This window comes from Coptis chinensis, chromosome 4 (genome assembly GCF_015680905.1).
Source record: "Coptis chinensis isolate HL-2020 chromosome 4, ASM1568090v1, whole genome shotgun sequence".
In the NCBI taxonomy this organism is placed as follows: Eukaryota; Viridiplantae; Streptophyta; class Magnoliopsida; order Ranunculales; family Ranunculaceae; genus Coptis; species Coptis chinensis.
In genome coordinates, this window is record NC_141459.1 from 1,721,677 (window position 1) to 1,741,985 (window position 20,309).

General features: G+C 34.8%; 1 protein-coding gene, 1 long non-coding RNA gene and 1 pseudogene across 11 annotated transcripts; 2 read left to right on the forward strand and 1 right to left on the reverse strand.

The window, feature by feature from the left end:
- Nucleotides 1-3,761: 3,761 nt before the first annotated feature.
- Nucleotides 3,762-11,711, forward strand: LOC147501094 (uncharacterized). 9 transcript variants are annotated; one of them, XR_015221226.1, is made up of 5 exons: nt 3,762-3,838; nt 5,276-5,355; nt 5,897-6,024; nt 10,278-10,345; nt 11,579-11,711. XR_015221226.1 is itself a non-coding variant. In XM_086606126.1 (5 exons), the coding sequence occupies exons 1-5, from the start codon at nt 3,780-3,782 to the stop codon at nt 11,624-11,626; spliced, it is 345 nt and encodes a 114-aa protein (XP_086462252.1). In that variant the 5' UTR covers nt 3,768-3,779; the 3' UTR covers nt 11,627-11,711. The 9 variants fall into 9 exon arrangements, 2 of the variants coding, with proteins under 2 accessions (XP_086462252.1, XP_086462253.1); XR_015221224.1 differs by having other exon boundaries at nt 5,917-6,024; XR_015221228.1 differs by having other exon boundaries at nt 5,286-5,355.
- Nucleotides 11,712-11,848: 137 nt separating this feature from the next.
- LOC147501095 (uncharacterized) lies at nt 11,849-12,696 on the forward strand. Its single transcript, XR_015219766.1, has 3 exons — nt 11,849-11,920; nt 12,237-12,311; nt 12,647-12,696. It is a non-coding gene; the product is annotated as an uncharacterized LOC147501095 (long non-coding RNA).
- A 2,287-nt stretch (nt 12,697-14,983) lies between these two features.
- Nucleotides 14,984-19,845, reverse strand: LOC147501096 (protein FAR1-RELATED SEQUENCE 7-like; annotated as a pseudogene). Its single transcript, XR_015221233.1, has 5 exons — nt 19,079-19,845; nt 16,617-18,988; nt 15,998-16,524; nt 15,613-15,763; nt 14,984-15,452 (listed from the first exon to the last, which is right to left on the reverse strand). The product of XR_015221233.1 is annotated as a protein FAR1-RELATED SEQUENCE 7-like (transcript).
- Between the last annotated feature and the right edge of the window lie 464 nt (nt 19,846-20,309).

Genomic DNA, 20,309 nt, shown 5'->3' on the forward strand with positions numbered 1-20,309 from the left:
AGTGTCCACGTAATTAAATTTTAAGTACCCTTTTTACTCCCGACAATTTAGGTGAATCCTTTTGTTTCGTTGACGCAAAGAAAACAAAACAAAACCCAAAACCCTTTCTTTTCACCCTTCGTCTCTCCAAAGAAAAAAAAAGCAATAAGTTCTCAACAACCAAGAAATTAATTAAACTTCATCGCTTAAACTCTCTTGCGTTCTCTCTCAATTCGAATGTCACCATAAATCTCATGTAAGTAATTTATAATTTGCTTTGTTTTGTATTGCTTTGGTTTTACTTCTGTTTTCGTTAGCTTGCATCTTTGTGCCTCATTCGAATCATTTGAAAGAAATTGACTCTAACACAGTAATCAAAAAGATTAATGAAAGGAATGGATTGAGTTGGAAGAAAGGAATGCTAATTCTTCAAAGTTAGTTATGTGGAATAAATTCAAGCACACAAAAAAGCTCTCTTTACTCATTGCATTGTTCGTGTATGATTTTTAGTTTTTTTTTTAATTGAACCTGGAGATTGATGGCTTTCTGGACTGAGTCATTACATTCTTTGTGGCTCTTTAGTGATGAGTTGCTCGCAAATATTTACATCTTTCTTTACAAATATTTAGTGTTCAAATATTTCCCAACAATCTGTTTTACTTTGTTGTTTCTGGATTGAACATGTGATTAATTGGAATAAAATTGTGTCCAATGTTTGTCAAAAAGCCTCATATAATGTTATCTCTGACCATCATTCTTACAACTATATACGTATATGTACAAAAGAGTTCTGAGAGCAGCAAACATGATTCCAGTTCACTCTTAGTTTACCCTCTTTACTCACGAAAAATCAGGAGAAACCCCACAATTTAAACTCTGAAAAGTGATCAAACCTAAACCTAACAAACCCTGCGATTTAAACCAAAAACCCCACGAAAAGTTAAACACTTAGACCCAAAAGAAAAAATAATTCGTCGCATAAAAAAAACCTTTCTTCCCTGTCCATCACTTCTATAAAAAAGAAGGGGGTTTGCCTCAAGGACTGGGATCTAACTGCAGTAGCCAAGTTTTACTGTAAGAGATGGATTCACCTGAGTTCTATAACAACAAGTCTTCAGCAACAATGGACTACTACGGGTAACTTTCGATAAATACCTTATCTAACGGAACTTTTACGCTTACTTTCACCGAAAAAATGAGATCTAGAACATGTGATAGAAAATGGTCGCTGGATAGTTCAAGGTTTTGTTTTCTCGGTCATTAAATGGGCTCCCAATATTAGTATAGAGAACATGTTCTTTAATTGGATACCATCTTTGGATCCAAGTGATTGGTCTACCGGGTGGAACGACATAGTAACAAAGAAAGTCCGAACAAATAGGGCGTATAGGCCGGTTCAAGGAAGCAGTACCAATTGCCTTACCAAAACATCATGTCCCACTTTGCAAGGATTAAAGTTCTTTTGATATAAAGAATCAATTTAGCCTTTTCTTTAAATGTTGACCGACCAATTTTTTTCTTAACTCTGTTGCTTCATAGTTTCTTTCCCTTGGTTCATTGTCATAGGTCTAATTTATTAACCTCTCATGGTTCTCGTCTTTTAAAACTAAAACATTTATTTTGTTGCATACTTTAAGAGAAGTGTTTTTATGGATTTGATATAGATGGTGTTGATGAGTATAGGCAAACGACTTATTGTTTATCGAATGACACGGTTCCCCTTATATATTGATTCATATATATCCATACTCAACGAAGATATGGATTTTTGTGTTATATTGCAAAAACGATAATTGAAAATTGTTAGTGTATATGTGAAATTATATTAGTATCTCCTACTCCTAGCAAAATATTCTCTAAATTCATTGATAGTGAATACATACCATGCATATGGAGTAGCGGGGGAGAGGTAATTGCCATGTTTAACTGAGGTATGAAATAGTTGACACAGTCCTCTTACTACCATCCATTTACTTCTTGATACTTCGAGGTTTCCATAAATGTTTAGCCTATATGCCAACAATCTATTTCTTCATTTCCTAATATTTAATAGTTTGTAGTATGCAAAACATGAATGCCTAAGGCCGAGTCATATAAACTACTTATGCTACTGTGTTATCTTTGCCATATTCCATATGACCAACAAAGATTTCCCTATTTATTTGGATGTGATTAACTATGAGTTAGTGTGCCACCTTTTCACATATGTTTGGTTGATCTGTTTTTTGCTTGAAGATATTTTGGATTTGATTTTGAATTGTTGTAAAAAGCATGAGATGATTCATTGCAATCCAATATTTTCAAGGTGATTTCTATATTTTGAATCAAACTTAATTGCATAAAGTTTTCAACCTTCTGGAGATGAATGGATGCATTATTGGTATTTGAAATGGCGGACTCAAAAGGCCGCCAGGGCAAAGCCAATGTCGATTGATATACCTTTTCTAGGATTTCAAAATTTATTGAGTTGTACATTGCCATTTTTGCAAAACTTAAGATGTAAAGCGAAGGATAATGTTGTGTTGATGGTCCTTTTTTATTGAATTCAAAATCGTTAATGAACTTAGAACTTCTTAAGTTATATCCTTTTAAGATGGAATGCTAATCTTTTGTGAAAATTGCAAAGCTCTACCATTCGCTCCATACGGGTCCACCCCACAAGATGAATATACATATTGGTTGGGTTGATTTGAAAGCTCTTAGCATCTAAGATATCACTTTTAACTCATAATGTTATATTCATATCTTCAAACTTTTTGTTGTCTTTTTATGTTGTGCTCCATATAGTTCTACCTAACTACTTTACATTATCATTTTTTTAAACAAATATGTGTTTGATTTTAACTATAACATTAGATATTTTTACGTTAACTCTATTTCTTAGATTCATTTATTTCTTTGTTTCTTGGTTAATGTGTAAGAAACTTAAAATTTCAAGGCTTACAAACCAATTCTCTGATCATGGGCTTCTGTTACTAGATGCATGTTTTTTCCATATAAAGATGTGCATGCTTAAATGTTTGACCTTATGTTGTTTGATGTGACACCCACTATTGAGAGGCATTTTGTTGTTCTTCAATATCAAACACATATTCAGTTACTTCATCTTTGTTTCTACTAAAAATATTATATTATTTGATATTCAGGTTAGTTCATCTTCGCTTCTACGGGAATGTTGAATTTAAGTTCTACTTATTACTTAATAGCTATTGAAGAGTATGTACTCGAGGTTATTCATAGAGAATTAAACTTTAATTTTTTTTAAAAAGTTGCTTATGCCTTTGTCGTAATTATTCTTCTCCTTCTTAATTATTTCTATAAACTTCAATAATCGGATTTTAATCTGTTTCTTTTATTTTCTTATCGAAAAAATAAAATAAAAGACTCCACTAGAAGAAGTCTTTCGTTGTTACGGTTTTGGAAATGGGGATGTATGATGATCGGCCCTGAAGTCAGAACCTCTCAAGATGAAGCCTATACAAAGTAATTCATGAAAGATATGAAGGATATCTATCTACAAGAATAACACAAAAGATCTTAAAACTTTCTTGCCTAATACTGTTTGGGTTACTAATTGGCAAACTAAATTGTTTTGTTTAGGTAGCATCGACCACTTGGGGTTTTTCTATAAGCTTTATCAACACAATCTTGCAACCCATTGGCTATTCTTTGGAAGTGCTACTAAACATGCATTGATTGAAAGCAAATAGAATTTGCACCGATTGATTTATCTGTATCGCCGGGGGTTTAATGCAAAGAAAGGGTGTTAGCACTGCACGCCGTGCATCATAGGATGTGGAATGGAAGATTTATGTATCCCCAAGCAGATTAGATTGTTCCCTTGCACTTCTAATATGAGGTATGTATGATTTGACTTTAATTAGGTTTATTAAGTTTCATATAGACTTCGGTTTAAAGCAAGATATTCACATTTGATTGTTAACATCTTGATAAACTATACATGATCATTGGAATTAAAACATGCCAATGTTTATATCCAAGGGCATGTTTGAGTTTTTCAACCACCTACTTATTAACAGACACCGGTCTACTAGCTTCTCTCAATACTCTCTCAAATTTAGACACAAAAATAACTACGGTTCAAGGGAAAACTTTGGTCCGGATCCGTCCCAAAAAACCAAGAGTAGGAAGGAACTGTGGGTACAACAAAACTGTCCACCACAAAAAAAGTTTGCTCCAAGTCCAAACCACACCGGAGATGGAAGGAACTATGTGGCACAACAGACTTATCCACTGCAACAAAACTTCAATTCAACTTCAGCTGGACCAGGAGATGGAAGGGGGCACGGGTACAATCGAACTCCATACCACAAAGCTACATACCTCAGCCAGAACTATGATCCAGTTCGGTCGGACAACGGATTGGAGGAAGAGAGACTTATCGGCAGAGCGGAGAGAATCAATGCCTTCAGATCGGAGGACTTCCCACAGCGGAAAAAAGGAGATAATATACAAGTAGAAGCAGGGCTTTGTGATAATCGAGTTGGTGACTTTTCTTTTGGAATGACTGAGAATAGCATGGATACATTTCGTTCATGAGGTTCGCATGTATTGGAAGGAAGACGTTGGAAGTTTATGCACAAGGAAGGCGACATTAAGTAATCAGAGTTGGTGACTTTTCTTTTGGAATGACTGAGAATAGCATGGATACATTTCGTTCATGAGGTTCGCATGTATTGGAAGGAAGACGTTGATAAATTTGTGATAAAGAAGGGGGTTTGAATGATCGGTTCTTCCCAGCATATATATATATTAGACAAATCGAATTTAAATAATAAGCGGGAGACTCTCTTCAAATCAGATATATACAAGATATAAGACCCCAAAAAACCCCACGAATTCTCCCCTCTCCAAGCCCTCGACTATGCTATATTCACCATCTCTTTCAAGGTAAGGTAATCTCTAATCTTTAACTTTTTTTTTTTTTGCTTGAAAGAAGTGATTATACCTAAAGTGCCATCCAAACTTATTATCGGTATCTCTCTCTCAAAAAAATTCTATACGCTTCTTCTTCACCTAAATCTAACGAGGGAGAAGTTCACTGCTTCTCAGTATAAGCTAAAAGCTAACAAATAAAGTTTCAGATCCACAAGGTAAATTTAAAGTCCATGTCAATTGTTTTTCTTTTCTCTCTCTTTTGTGTATTTACGAGAGTTACTCCCCCCCCCCCCTCTCTAGAACAATGGGTATTTTTTATTGGTGGTAAATTGGGTTTTTGATTGAGTTTATTGTTTTTGGATTTAGTATGGTTTTTTTGTAATGACATTTGGTTCAGTTTGGTGCAGGAAATCAATAACCAAAATATTGGTTTTGGGTCTTTGTCACTTGAAGAAGAGCCTGCTCCATTACCCAAAGGTATGAATTAGAGCTGAATTAATAAATTTGTGATATTGGTAGGAAGTATGGACTCACCTTTTTATTATCTTTGGCTTGAGGACTGAAATCTACGTATGGCATGAGAAAATCGTGTGTCTATCATTAGTTGTTATTTATCTCTTTCTTCACATTTGTACTTTCGAGTCTCTCACTCATCATTTTGTCCGTCACTTTTCTTGAGTTCTCTATCTCAATTAGCAAAACATGGATAATGTTCGCCTATTCCTCTCATAAGTATCTTTTTTTCTTCTCTAGCCTATTTGCCACTGCACTCTTTCTTTTTTGCTTGAGAAAAAGGACCATGCTTAGAATTTGGAAGTGTTTTCTCCATCTATTTTTAGGTTATCAATTAATTGTTTACTTTAGCTTTGGTCACAAAATACACACCAATTACGAGAGCTTCTGGATTCTCAGAGTTTTTCTTTTTGATTAATAGTTCCCACTTTAATTTCATCTTTTATGTTTATGTAATTAATCAGTGTCAATTATCGCAAGTGCATTGTTTGATATCTCAATACAGTATTTATGGTAAATCATCAGTTGAAATTGATCGACATTTGATTTTGCTATCGGCGGGTGTCATATTGCTTGGAATCGTTTGCACTTCGTTGAACTTGCCACAATTGAAAGGTGAAATCTCTTGATCAGGTAATCACTCATGTATATATGTTTTTCTATCTACAGTTCTTTTATTTCTTTGCATACATTGTTGTAGTTTCAGGTATACAAGTAGTTATGTATTTTCACCTTATCAAATTTTACCCCTTTTTCTCTGATACTCTGTTTATAATGTGACAATTTTTATTTTAATAAATGTTAATGTTTGGTCATCGGTTATTATTCCTAATATGCACAACTCAAGTTGGAATTTTATTACTAGGTATTAGATACTGTCAAATTTTTTTTTAAAAAAAAAAAAAATTATTGTCAGAGCAAGAAAGAAACTATAAGGGTGGGATCATGCAATGGAAGCCATATCCATTAGACATGGGAACCATTGTGGAAGCCCCTTCTACGCATATAAGCTCTAACAAGATCTTAGAAAGAGATAGACGAAAGCACTCGGTCAATTGTTATAGAATGGAAACTTAAGCACATTTTTTGTGAATGAACCTTCATGCATTGTAGCAACTTAGCATAGAGAAAGAACTTGAAAAACTAAAAAAAACAGCTTTTTTGTATGCGTGCGGGATAGTATGACACTAAAGGTTCTTTCAATGAATCCAATTTGTTATCGTAATTGAGTAGGTATGCATCTTATAACCTTTAACATGTCATATTTGAGGAGTTGCACAGATGATCACAACCAGGCTATTCTATCCTTTTTGGATTCCTTTAGATCCGTGAACCCCTTTAGATTTTTTTGAGCATACTCTTAGTAGTAGTTAAGATCGTCCCCATCTATGGCAAACCCTCCTTATATATGGATGGACCATTTTAATTAGATCAAAACATCGTACACCGCCATGGTCCCGGACTCCCGGTGTTCCGATATGATTTCACGCTTATATAGCATAGGAATGATAGGATAGACCAAAGTGTTTAAGTTGGTACAACATGTTTACATGGAAATATATCAAAACATGCTATGGTCTCAGTAGTCCTTTGTCTTAGTTATATTCGAAACCTTCGCACAACCATAAATTATGTTATCATCAATAACACAATCCTAGGCACCGCACAAGATATGGATTCAATGCGCAGACTGATTGTGTGCTTTCCTATTTCTTTTTCCATTTTTTTTTCTCTTAGATCTGTTCTCGATCATGTTAGTGTTGAATGATTCAAAAAGGTGCTATTAATTCAGGGATGTTAGGGTAACTGAACACATGTAATCAACAAACTATATACCAAAAAATGAAGAAATTGTGTTTTTCCACTATACAGTTGTCCACTAAAACAAACAATAATAACTACCAAGATATCGTCAAGGTTAACAACATTTTATCGTGATATATCCAATTAGAAAATTAAATAAGATTTCAAGAAATGATTTAAGATATTTAATTATTTGTGGTTTGCTAATGCTCTTTTAAGCAAAAGAGGTGATATTGTATTGTGTAGCTACTAAGCCAAGAAAATGTGTTTTATTTGATTGATATGCTTTTATATTCTCTTTTCTAGGCAAAATCGTCTCTATTTTTCTCACAATTCTTTTTAGGAAGAGATGTGTATTTGAAATCGGCCTAACCAACTACCCGAAAAGGAACTCCTTAGAATGATATAGTGTAATTTTTCGCTCATGGAGATCTTCTCTTTCGGCCACTTGATGATAAGCCCATTGTGCATGTTGGATATGCACTCTTCCTCGATTTTCATTGGTTCTACCATAACATTATTTTTTTCAAATCTGAAATTAATTCTTTGAGTTTGTAAATTTTGATTTGGTTTGGATTTTGTGTAACTTGATTTCTATTGATTTATATTATGCATAGAGGAGAGGTGAAGTGCAGTCCATGTGCATTGCAAATATGGAGGCCCCGTGGAAATATTGCAATAGAGTAAGTCAATTCCATCTCTTCCATATAGTTATGCTATTTAGAAATAGCAAGTAATGCTAATTGCCCTGTTTCTAGATCTAAAATTATGCTTTCAATTTCGCTTTTATATTTCTCAGAGTATACCATTTGACATGAATATGTTTGGGAAATTCTATAGTTAGCCATTTTAGTTTAAACTTTAGAGCTTTAAAACCACATTTCTACATTATATATATAATCCACAATGATCGTTAGATATTTTCACCAAGTTATTTCAGACTATCGGGGAGAAAGGTCCTAGGTTCTTTCACTATGCACTTTCTCGTGAATAAATTTAAATAGGGATTCATGGTTTGTGGCACTCATGTTACATACATACTATAGGTTTATGAGAAGTATATTGATTAGCTTTGAGTGTATAGAAGCTCTAAGTCTAGCTTTTAGATGAAGAGCTGTTGATAACAATGTTTATAGTTTAAGTTTAGCTTCTCATAAATATTTCAAGCTACATCAAATATGTCTAATGAATATATTTTGAGAAGAAAGAAGAAAATAGCCACTGTATGTGTAAATGATGGCGTCTTTTGAAATAAAAAACCGAGGGAGTTTATTTTGTGGCGTGTGGTGCGAGAATGAACACACGTGTGTAGGGGGTATCATCGACTTGCGATCGCTTGTTTTCTATGAAGTATCAACAAAGGGTATCCGCCTCTTGCCTTCAAAAGTAGTGAGGATAGTAGTGACTAATTAATCTCATTGAGGATCTTAAGTGTATCTCAAACATAACTTTGAGAAATGTCTTAGTGTTACAATAGGTAGTTGTAATGTCATTTATTGTTGAAGGGCTTAACTAGAAGGTACTTGATATGTCAATGGGGATGGCCGGATGGGGATGAGACCTGTGATGGGTTCCAGATAGTTTTAACAGTGCTTTGATAAGAATTTGTGGTCTTGGTCTGTTGGACACTTAAATTTGTGGTGGGAACCATTGTGGAAGCCCCTCTTACAGACATAAGCTCTAACAGTATCTTAGAAAGAGATAGGACGAGCAGCTCGGTCAATTGTTATAGAATGGAAACTTAAGCACATTTTTTTGTGAATGAACCTTCATGCATTGTAGCAACTTAGCATAGAGAAAGAACTTGAAAAACTAAAAAAAACAGCTTTTGTACGTGCCAGGGATAGTATGACACTAAAGGTTCTTTCAATGAATCCAATTTGTTATCGTAATTCGAGTAGGTATGCATCTTATAACCTTTAACATGTCATATTTGAGGAGTTGCAACAGATGATCACAACCGCTATTCTATCCTTTTTGGATTCCTTTAGATCCGTGAACCCCTTTAGATTTTTGAGCATACTCTTAGTAGTAGTTAAGATCGTCCCATCTATGGCAAACCCTCCTTATATATGGATGGACCATTTTAATTAGATCAAGAACATCAGTACACCGCCATGGTCCCGGACTCAGTGTTCGATATGATTTCACGCTTCATATAGCATAGGAATGATAGGATAGACCAAAGTGTTTAAGTTGGTACAACATGTTTACATGGAAATATATCAAAACATGCTATGGTCTCAGTAGTCCTTTTGTCTTAGTTATATTCGAAACCTTCGTACAACCATAAATTATGTTATCAGCTCAATAACACAATCCTAGGCACCGCACAAGATATGGATTCAATGCGCAGGACTGATTGTGTGCTTTCCTATTTCTTTTTCCATTTTTTTTTCTCTTAGATCTGTTCTCGATCATGTTAGTGTTGAATGATTCAAAAAGGTGCTATTAATTCAGGGATGTTAGGGTAACTGAACACATGTAATCAACAAACTATATACCAAAAATGAAGAAATTGTGTTTTTCCACTATACAGTTGTCCACTAAAACAAACAATAATAACTACCAAGATATCGTCAAGGTTAACAACATTTTATCGTGATATATCCAATTAGAAAATTAAATAAGATTTCAAGAAATGATTTAAGATATTTAATTATTTGTGGTTTGCTACTGTTCTTTTAAGCAAAAGAGGTGATATTGTATTGTGTAGCTACTAAGCCAAGAAAATGTGTTTTATTTGATTGATATGCTTTTATATTCTCTTTTCTAGGCAGTTGCGTCTCTATTTTTCTCACAATTCTTTTTTAGGAAGAGATGTGTATTTGAAATCGGCCTAACCAACTACCTGAAAGGAACTCCTTAGAATGATATAGTGTAATTTTTCGTTCATGGAGATCTTCTGTTTCGTCACTTGATGATAAGCGCCATTGTGCATGTTGGATATGCACTCTTCTGATTTTCATTGGTTCTACCATAACATTATTTTTTTCAAATACGAAATTAATTCTTTGAGTTTGTAAATTTTGATTTGCTGGATTTTGTGTAACTTGATTTCTATTGATTTATATTATGCATAGAGGAGAGGCTGAAGTGCAGTCCATGTGCATTGCAAATATGGAGGCCCTGGTGGAAATATTGCAATAGAGTAAGTCAATTCCATCTCTTCCATATAGTTATGCTATTTAGAAATAGCAAGTAATGCTAATTGCCCTGCTTTCTAGATCTAAAATTATGCTTTCAATTTCGCTTTTATATTTCTAGAGAGTATACCATTTGACATGAATATGTTTGGGAAATTCTATAGTTAGCCATTTTAGTTTAAACTTTAGAGCTTTAAAACCACATTTCTACATTATATATATATAATCCACAATGATGCTTAGATATTTTCACCAAGTTATTTCAGACTATCGGAGAAAAGGTCCTAGGTTCTTTCACTATGCACTTTCTCGTGAATAAATTTAAATAGGGATTCATGGTTTGTGGCACTCATGTTACATACATACTATAGGTTTATGAGAAGTATATTGATTAGCTTTGAGTGTATAGAAGCTCTAAGTCTAGCTTTTAGATGAAGAGCTGTTGATAACAATGTTTATAGTTTAAGTTTAGCTTCTCATAAATATTTCAAGCTACATCAAATATGTCTAATGAATATATTTTGAGAAGAAAGAAGAAAATAGCCACTGTATGTGTAAATGATGGCGTCTTTTGAAATAAAAAACCGAGGGAGTTTATTTTGTGGCGTGTGGTGCGAGAATGAACACACGTGTGTAGGGGGGTATCAGCTTGCAGTAACTGTTTCTATGAAGTATCAACAGTGGTATCCGTCTCTTGCCTTCAAAAGTAGTGAGGATAGTAGTGACTAATTAATCTCATTGAGGATCTTAAGTGTATCTCAAACATAACTTTGAGAAATGTCTTAGTGTTACAATAGGTAGTTGTAATGTCATTTATTGTTGAAGGGCTTAACTAGAAGGTACTTGATATGTCAATGGGGATGGCCGGATGGGGATGAGACCTGTGATGGGTTCCGTGATAGTTTTAATGATTGCTTTGATAAGAATTTGTGGTCTTGGTCTGTTGGACACTTAAATTTGTGGTCTTGGTCTGTTGGACACTTAAATGTTTGATGAGCAGACTCTTTGGTGTATATAGGATTGAAAAATTTTAGGCTTACCAAACATGATAGCTAGATTGCTCATTGTCGGTCATTATTTGTCTAGCTTGCTTATTCAATTGAAAAGTTATTCTCAAGTTAAAAGAGTCCGAATCGATATTAAATATAAAGCAATTTATTTCGGTTTGATTTTTCTTACAAACATCCTACTTTAATCTATTCTTCAAAATCTTGACAAGTAGTCTTACACGTTTGCAGATAACCATGGTCGATATGTTATATTGGTGTATACAAGTTTTGAAGTAGGATGCTTGCAGTGTTAGATTCATCTCTATTGCTCATGCGTTGATATAACATAGGTCGGTTGAGTAGTAAGATATACCAAATTTATATTGACTATGCCGATCTCCCTTTATTTTTTGTGAGGTTTGTCCCATTTGTATATTCTCATAATTTTTAATGTTATTTATATCTTTTTTTTTTTTTTTTTTTGCGGATTACTTTAACAATAATTTACCTCTCTTGCAAAAAAAGTGTATGATGACATAATGAATGAACAATGGAATTGTGGGATTTGTCAAGCAATTTCATATTCTCTAGGTATGATGTGGGGGTTTTTTAGTTACTTAATGAAAGTTAAAGTTCTGGATTTTAAATGACAACTAAATTCATTCATTGCAAGTTTGCAACCGAGAAATTTGATCATTCAATTTTTTTTTTTTTTTTTTTTTTTTTTTTTTTTTTGTTAATACTGTGTATTGGGTTGAAGAGATTACAAAATAAAGACCGAGTACATTACACCAAGAATGTTCTTTTTGTTTTTGTAAGCTTCTTTAGTTTGTTATTTCCCGCCTATGCCTTTTTTTTGTTGTTTGTTGGGGTTGAGTTGTTCTTATATGGTGTTTTTGTTCATTAGGGCTGGAGACATCCTTGGAAGGGTCATGGTGATCACGCACATGGGCATGGGCATGGACATGGACTTGAGAATGAGGTATGACATGACCATTTGTGCTTTGTCTAAGGTCATAATATGTGACCTAACCATGTCCAACTTTGTGATTTAGTATACAATATATGTCTTGCATTATGGTATAGGCACACATTGAATGAATTAAAGCATTTATTCTTTTATATGCATGGGGGTATGCATTGTTCATTCTATGTGCTACTAGAATATGATCTGAGAGATTGAGAGTGAGACTACATTATGATATTTAAGGTTGTAAATAATAATTGAACAACACGGTCTACGAATTAGTTTTCCTAAAATGTATAATGGGAGTGTTGGACTAGAACAAATGTTTTTCTATAAATTTGCTTTGGCAGGTCTTCAATTGCTTTGGCCAATATTTCGGTCTGCCTTTTGAAGACTTCCACTCGCATGGCCTCTCAGGTAAAATGCATTCATGCAATTCATGGTGATCACCAGTGACTTAACTCCAACTATGGTACAACGGTGAGGGCTAACATTATTTGGGAAGGAACTCCTAGAAGCGTATGTGATAAAAGAGGCAAGGATAGACATGATGAGCTCACCATCCAGTATAATATAAAACTTCTTTTCTCTAGCAGTGATAGAAAGGAGCCGTAGCTATAGGTTGTGGAGGATATGATCGTGAGAAAGAGAAACATAACCTATGGGGTGCATGTGCATTCCCAACCTTTGTAGCAGAATATAAAATTGGAATACAGGTCATATGTTTGTAGTTTTCTTTACATTGTCATTCAGGTAGTTGTATGTAACTTTCCTATGATAAGGATGCTTCAGTGTTGGTCAGAGTAACTTCAAATCTAGCTAAATAGTTGTGATATTGAGCAATTAAGATTTGAGATCAAGCATATATATTCGCCCCCTCAAAGTGCGAGTTTTTTTTTTTGCCAAAGATATTCAGACTTGAATTGTTAGATTTAATAAAATACTTATCAATTTAATTTTGCACTTGCTAAAAACATGTTTAACAAATTACTGAACTTCCGTATATCCAACTTCTAGAAATGTTGTTCCCACGCACTTGATTATCATTAAACAATTGAGCTCAAATGATCACATTTCATCTAAACTAACAGGAAAAAAAATGATCAATTAATCTAAATTATAAATTGCTAACAAAATAAATGATATGCAACTTTTAGGTCACTTAGTCATAAGATCATCCACTATTAATGTAGCAAGAGATAGGTTGTTTGGAAGTGGTGAAAGTGACCCCACGTGTTAAGTAAAGTAATGGTCCCAAAATTTGGACATCTTAATACGGCCCCATTCATACAAAAAAACAGTATTTTAGTCCACATTAAAAAAGTTTGACATTTTAATACACTATAACGCCCATTGATAAAAAAAAACAGTATAACAAATTATTGGCGTTGGGAACTTTGATAAATTAATTTATTGTATGAGTTTCAATATAGTTTAAAAGTAAGATTTTTTATACATAATAATAAAATGAAAAAAAGTATATATTCAAAGGAATGTTCCGTTTTAAATGAGTAATTTACATAATTATTTTTGTCATTAATTGAATTCCCATTGATTTTGTTAAATAAACAGGTTCTGTTACATATATGAATTTACATAATTATTCGATCTTTTTGACATTATAATTATGATAAGGTTCATTGTTTGTGTGGGCTAATATGGAGGTTGGATTAGAAAATTTAATTTTTTGAATGTTGTGTTGGTGTTGTCTTGAGAGGGCAACTGGCCTGTTAACATATCATCATGTTAGTAGAAGCTACAACGTGGCTACTCCCGTTCTATGTTAGGCATCTTTTGATGGATTATTCAGTCTACTCACGAACTCACTTAGTATTGAATTGGAAAGTACGATATTTGAATCATTACAATATTCTAAAGCTAAAACTTTTTGGTACATAATAATTCGATAAAAAAGAATTAAAAAAAAATCAATTATATGAAAACGGTTCCCGTTCTATAAAGGGTGCCAATTTATGTAATTTAAGTAAATAATTTAAAAATAAAAATAATTATGTTTTCACAAAATGTGAACTGAACATGCTCCGCCTATGAATTAAAGTGTAAATTAGGGGGGGAAAAATGGCTGGTTGTCAAAATATAATCAATTAAAAAGTGTCGCCGACAGTTAAATTTTAAGATTTCAATGACTTTTCCAATTTGAATTTGTGCATGAAAGAAAGATATGTTCTACTTTTAAATTTTAGGATTTGTTAGTGGTTTGGTCATAAATCAAATTAATTATGTTTGTTGAGCTATTTTTTTTCATTTTATTAATACTATATTATTATGCCTCAACGCCCTTTCTACGAATCATTATAGTATTCTATAATTAAATTTTTTTGATACATAATAATTCAAAAAATATTACAAATAATCAAATCAATTTTATGAACGGTCTCCGTTCGTTGAACGGGCTCAAAAACTAGTTTCTTTCTAAAATAAAATCACTTTTGTACGACATAATAACCCAAAAATAGAACTTACTTTGCTGTTTTTTATATTAAAAAATACAATGTATTTTTTTTTTCTTGTCTAAAAATATATAGTACTTTCAATTTTTTACAATTGTATTTAATGTAAAAAAACAGCAAAGCATGTTGTTATATTTTTGTGTTATTATGTCTATTTTTTTTTAACAAAATCTTTCTTGGACTGGTGGAACATTTCCTAATTTCATTTCTCCTGCGGAGTTGAGCCTAAGAGCTATGTTTTTATTGTTCTGTCTTTTACTGGCATCAATTGGATGATTATTCTATACTAAACCTTTAATTCAGACCATACTCATATGGCTCTTCATGCTGCCCGATGCTACTAAGAAAGCATTAAAGGTACAAAGAAAATAAGGGCACAATTTTATAAGATAAGCGCAAAATGGCTATGCAGGCCTTCGCCAGTTGCATCTCCAAAAATGCTGCATATGATGCCCCATTTTAGGCCCGTGTGAGAGTGCTCTGACACTTTTCACTTGAAGGGCAGAAGAGTTGACATGCGACACCAAAGCTCCATAATGCGATCAGAAGTGCTCCTCTCCTTCACTCCTGTAAATTAGTCTTTATTACCCTTTTCCTTTTACATGACACGGTAAAGTGACACAAGATCTTCTGAGCCGTGTGCAAATCCTTATGTGCAGCCTCAAACAGTATTCCTCCATAATGACTGTAATTTTGGATTCAACCGCATATGCGTCAGAAGAAAGGAGTTGAACACTTTCATGGATACAACCGACAAGTTTACAGGATACATTTATAGTATAAGCGCTACTTTATCTAATAAAACTATTGTCCAAAATCTGCAAATTGGAACAAAATGTACTTACTTTTCAATAGTTTATCTGGCCAGGTATATTTCTCCCATAACTCCATCACTTCATCAATTCGACAAGTAAGATTTCGACTTAAATCTCCCCTTTTTTGTGAGACAAGCTACCTGAGGCAAGTAGCTAGTTCATGACCACTCGTACTGCACCACTGCTTCACAAACACAAATAATTAAAACAAAAAAGCACAGAAAGATATATATATAATTTGAGCTAAAGAACTCAAAACATGCACCAAAAAATCTTGAAAGAAACCAAAATACCTAAATAATTTCAGTCACAATAGAAGGCTCATGTAGTCTACAGACATATTTTCTACATAACCCAGTAACCCTCGGTCTACTTATCCCCAATTTACCTAAATTACATGAACATGGTGCATTACCGCATTGTAAGGTGTCCGGTTTCACTTAAATCTCTCATCGTGCACTTTCTCCTGTTCTTTTCCTCAAGCCTCATCTGAAACAAGCTGCTCCCCCCTTTAATTGATCCACGGTATAACTATGAGCTACTTATGAAAGTACCAAGCAGAACTTCCAAAAAGACGTGTAGGGAGAACCATAATAAGGTTCACACTTCCATTGCTGAGAAGACTCAATGTGATAAAGAAAGATTAGGAGACATATGTACTCAAGTACCTTCACAGTCAATGATTAGTCCCTACAACATCGCAAAAATCTGGGGCTGGCCAAAGTGCTCCTGCAGCATCATGGACGTTTGAGACTGATCAAGGGACCCATGCAGTATATCAGAGGTCTCGGAATGATCATCACTACCCTGCAACAATGTGGAACGCAAGGACAATGTGGAACTTTGAGACTGACAAATAGCCCCTTGCAAAATTGAAGAGGCCTGAGAATTAACAACAGGGCCCTGCAACACTTTGGAAGCCTGTGACTGATCAACAGAGCCCTGGAAAAAAAAATATTAATTGTGTGAGGAAACACTTTTACGGAGCGATAGCAAATATATCAACAACTAGAGTTACTTAACAGAAATGATACCTTAGGACATGTACGTGTGTAGTGCCCAGTTTCCTTGCATGTGCCACATGTTCTTTTCTTCTTCTGCGCCTGTAAGATCCCTAATTTTATTCTAGAGGATACCGGACGACTTTTCAGTTTGACTCTTGGGGGATCAGGTACAGTAATATTAAGGTCCATCATCCATGTGTGTTCATCTATATTTTCTGCTTGAATACTGCTACACCCCAAGTTGTCAGGTTGCACCGAAACTGTAGGAACACTGATGAGGGAAAGTTTTATAATGCCCTCTTGTAGAATACTAGTAGCAAAATTAATTCTTTCATGGGAGGTTTCTCCAAATTCAACAAGTGTATGGGTTTTGCCTTTCAAGGTCCATATGCTTATGGTATTTCGATCATCACAACCAGCTCCAGCTTCATTACTAGTTGACTCCACGAATCGCTTATTCATTATCCACCTCTCTAAGATGTATTGAGTGGGAATCTCAAACACATCTACGACTTGAAATACTTTAAGCACATGCCTGCAGAGCATTCCTTCGGATTGAAACATTTGGCAGCTGCAGCTTGCATTGTTTTCAGTTGGATCAAATGTGACGCTGTGCACTTTATCATCTTTATCCCTGTACTTCCCCACCAAGTACTTCTTTAAAGGCCCCTCCTCTCCAATCTTCCGTGCAGTACAACCAGAACTTTCGATGAACTCACTCTGAAATTTTGCAAACATATTCCTTGTATAAATTCTCACAGCTTGTCCTTCAATAGGATTTTTTGATGTTAAAGCCGCACTTGTGAAAACTGTCAAAAAGTCCTCATCAGCTTCCTCCTCACGATGCTGCCTAACAGCCTGCTCATATTGCGGAACAAAATCATTAAATGTCGTTTCCCCATGCAAAAAACCATCAAAATAGGAGTGCGTTCCCTCACTCTTCTGTGTTGTAGTCATACCACCAAAGAACGTATCCCGCAAGTACAGTGGTACCCAATGGTAGCGCTGATTAAACAACTTATTCAACCACTTGTTGTCTTTCAAGTTGTATTTCATAAGTAGTGCCTCCCAACTTAACTCAAACTCTTTTGGCGTCCAAGTGTTATAAATGCACATTTTATATTCTGCATGGAAATTGTTGTGCATATCAAAGACATGGGACAAGTTTTCTAACTCATCTTTCTCTATGTTCCTCATGCAAAACCGGTGCCTCGATTCTGGAAAGACCTTCTCTATAGCGACCTTCATTGATTTGTCTTGATTTGTTATTATGGAAGAAGGACTTCGATCTGACATAGCTCTAAGCCAGGTTTGGAAGAACCAAACAAATGATTCAACGGTCTCATCTGCCAAGAATCCACATCCAAACAGAACAGCCTGCCGATGGCGATTCAGTCCAATGAAAGATGCAAATGGGAACAAATATTTATTTGTTCGACAAACCGTATCAAATACCAACACATCACCAAACTGCTTGTAATGCTTGCCTTACTATCAGCCCAAAGTATACTCCTCATACTTCCGATTTTCACCGAATTCTACTGCATAAAAGAATCCAGGATCTGTTGCTTGTGTTCTCTGGAAATAATCCAGTAAACGGTAGCACTCAACTCTAATGTTATTCTTCCCCCTTTTTCATATTATGTTCACAATGTTTTTCATTTCGAGAATGCTATTTTCCCCATTGTTCCCAAGGGTATCCTTAGCTCCATCTGCTACTCCTGTAAGTATATCCACTATCTTTGATGGTCCAACTCCACATTTATAGAGTGCTTCAATCATTGATTTAGTAGCCATTGTCATTTTGCGATGTGAACGAAGTTTCTCAGCTTTGGATGGATCAACAAGATCGTGATTATGTTCCTTCTGAAAGCTCAACAACCCATTTTCCTGATCTTCTTTTAATGAACACTGCTGCTCGACAATCTAACCTTGTTTCTTGGCGAGGTCGGACCACCTTACCCTCATACCTTTTATCTTTTGTAGAACGCAACCCTTGATTTGCACACACGTAAAGTCGAGATATCATACTGTGATCAATCCTCGAAATTCTATCGACTTTTTTGGCGTATACTGAATCCCTTCTCCTTTGCATACGCATTATAGAACTCATATGCTTCATCCTGTGAACCAAATTTCAGACCGAGATATGGTTCAGAGCCGAGTTTGATCAAAGATGCGTCATTGTCTCCCCCTTCAATATTCTCATCTGCATTGATATCTTCATTTGGAGATCCTCTCACATATTTGTCTTCCCTTCTCGTATCAGTCGTAATAACATCCTCGCCGAGAGATTCTTGCACACAAGTAGTAGGTTGAGGCTCTTGTATGCTATCGGATGCCACCATGTTGCAATCTAATATCTTTTGACCACGGCTTATAGTATCTTCCATATCAACACACTATTACAAAGAACAAATGAATACAATATCTAATCAATGTATAACAAAGAACAATAAAAACACAAGTAGTACTAGGAAAGAATTTAAAACCTGTGTCTTATACAGAGTTTGAAGGTCATGATTGTGGTCTTTAAGAAAGCGATGCACAATCCATTTTCCACATCTTCTTTTAATAATCATAGCTGCTCGACAATCTACCCTTGTCACTTGACGATGTCGTATGACCTTCCCTTGATACCGTTTATCTTTCAAAGAACGAAAGCCTTGCCTTACACAAACAAACTTCCTAGAAATCAAAGTATGATCAACTCTCGATCGTTCAACATGACTCTTGCGTATACTAAACCCATTCTCCTTGGCATACACTCTATAATAATCATACGCTTCACCTTCTGAACGAAACTCTAAGCCAATATATGGTTCAGAGCCATGGTTTTTTATGAGTGAAAAAGGTTGAGGCTCGTTAATGTTTTGAAACATATCATCTTCTATGGAAAGTGGTTCAAGTGGTGCAACAATTCGAGCGGGTGTAATTAAATGAAAGACATCATTGGGTGGTGTTGGAAATGGAGACCAAGGAGGAGATTGTGGTGATGAGGATGATGGAGTACAGAAAGTAGATTGGTTTGGTGATGAGAATGAATTCATTGTGAAATTTTGATTAGCATTGTAAATTGACTTCATAATAATAATTGGAGGTTAAAAGTAGAAATGGTTCGGGGTTTTTATATCACAGGCTTTTTGGATCAATTGAGCTTATGGATAATGGCAATTGGACTGGGCTGGTGGGACGAGTTGTTTTGCGCCGAATATGCGACGAGTTGTTGAAAAAGTAGTGCAGTAGGCGCATCGAGGTCTCGCGGGCCGCGGGCAAACACGAGACATACCCTAGTAACTAATAAAGAAGGGAAATTATGGCGCGTACAACCAAACACGACACTCCAAATATTACTGTATATACAAGGTCAGTTATCATAATATTGAATTCAGTGGTTAAGCGTCACGAGATAATACACTTTCTAACATAATAATTCTTTCCAACTACTCAGTGGTTAAGCATCACGAGATAATACACTTTCTAACATAATAATTCTTTCCAACTACTCAGCTAATCAGCTTGCTGCTGGATAGTGGGGTGTTGAGCAATTTTTTGCACGCAAGTAAAGAGTAGTATTACGAATAAAAGAATGTGTTACAGAGAGCAAATTGCGTTGATAAGAAGACTTAGTGAGTGTTTGGTTCTCATTTTTTCAAAAAATCATTTTTTCTTAAAAAACATTTTTATGAAAAAATATTTATTCTAAAAACAGTTTTTCAATAA

What these genes read in the sequence shown, in the direction of transcription:
- LOC147501094 (XM_086606126.1), top strand. Translation starts at nt 3,780, where the DNA reads ATGGAAGATTTATGTATCCCCAAGCAGATTAGATTGTTCCCTTGCACT. An exon ending in GCCTGCTCCATTACCCAAAG is followed by an intron (nt 5,356 to 5,916) that starts GTATGAATTAGA and finishes GTAAATCATCAG; the next exon opens with TTGAAATTGATCGACATTTG. An exon ending in GAACTTGCCACAATTGAAAG is followed by an intron (nt 6,007 to 10,277) that starts GTGAAATCTCTT and finishes TATTATGCATAG; the next exon opens with AGGAGAGGCTGAAGTGCAGT.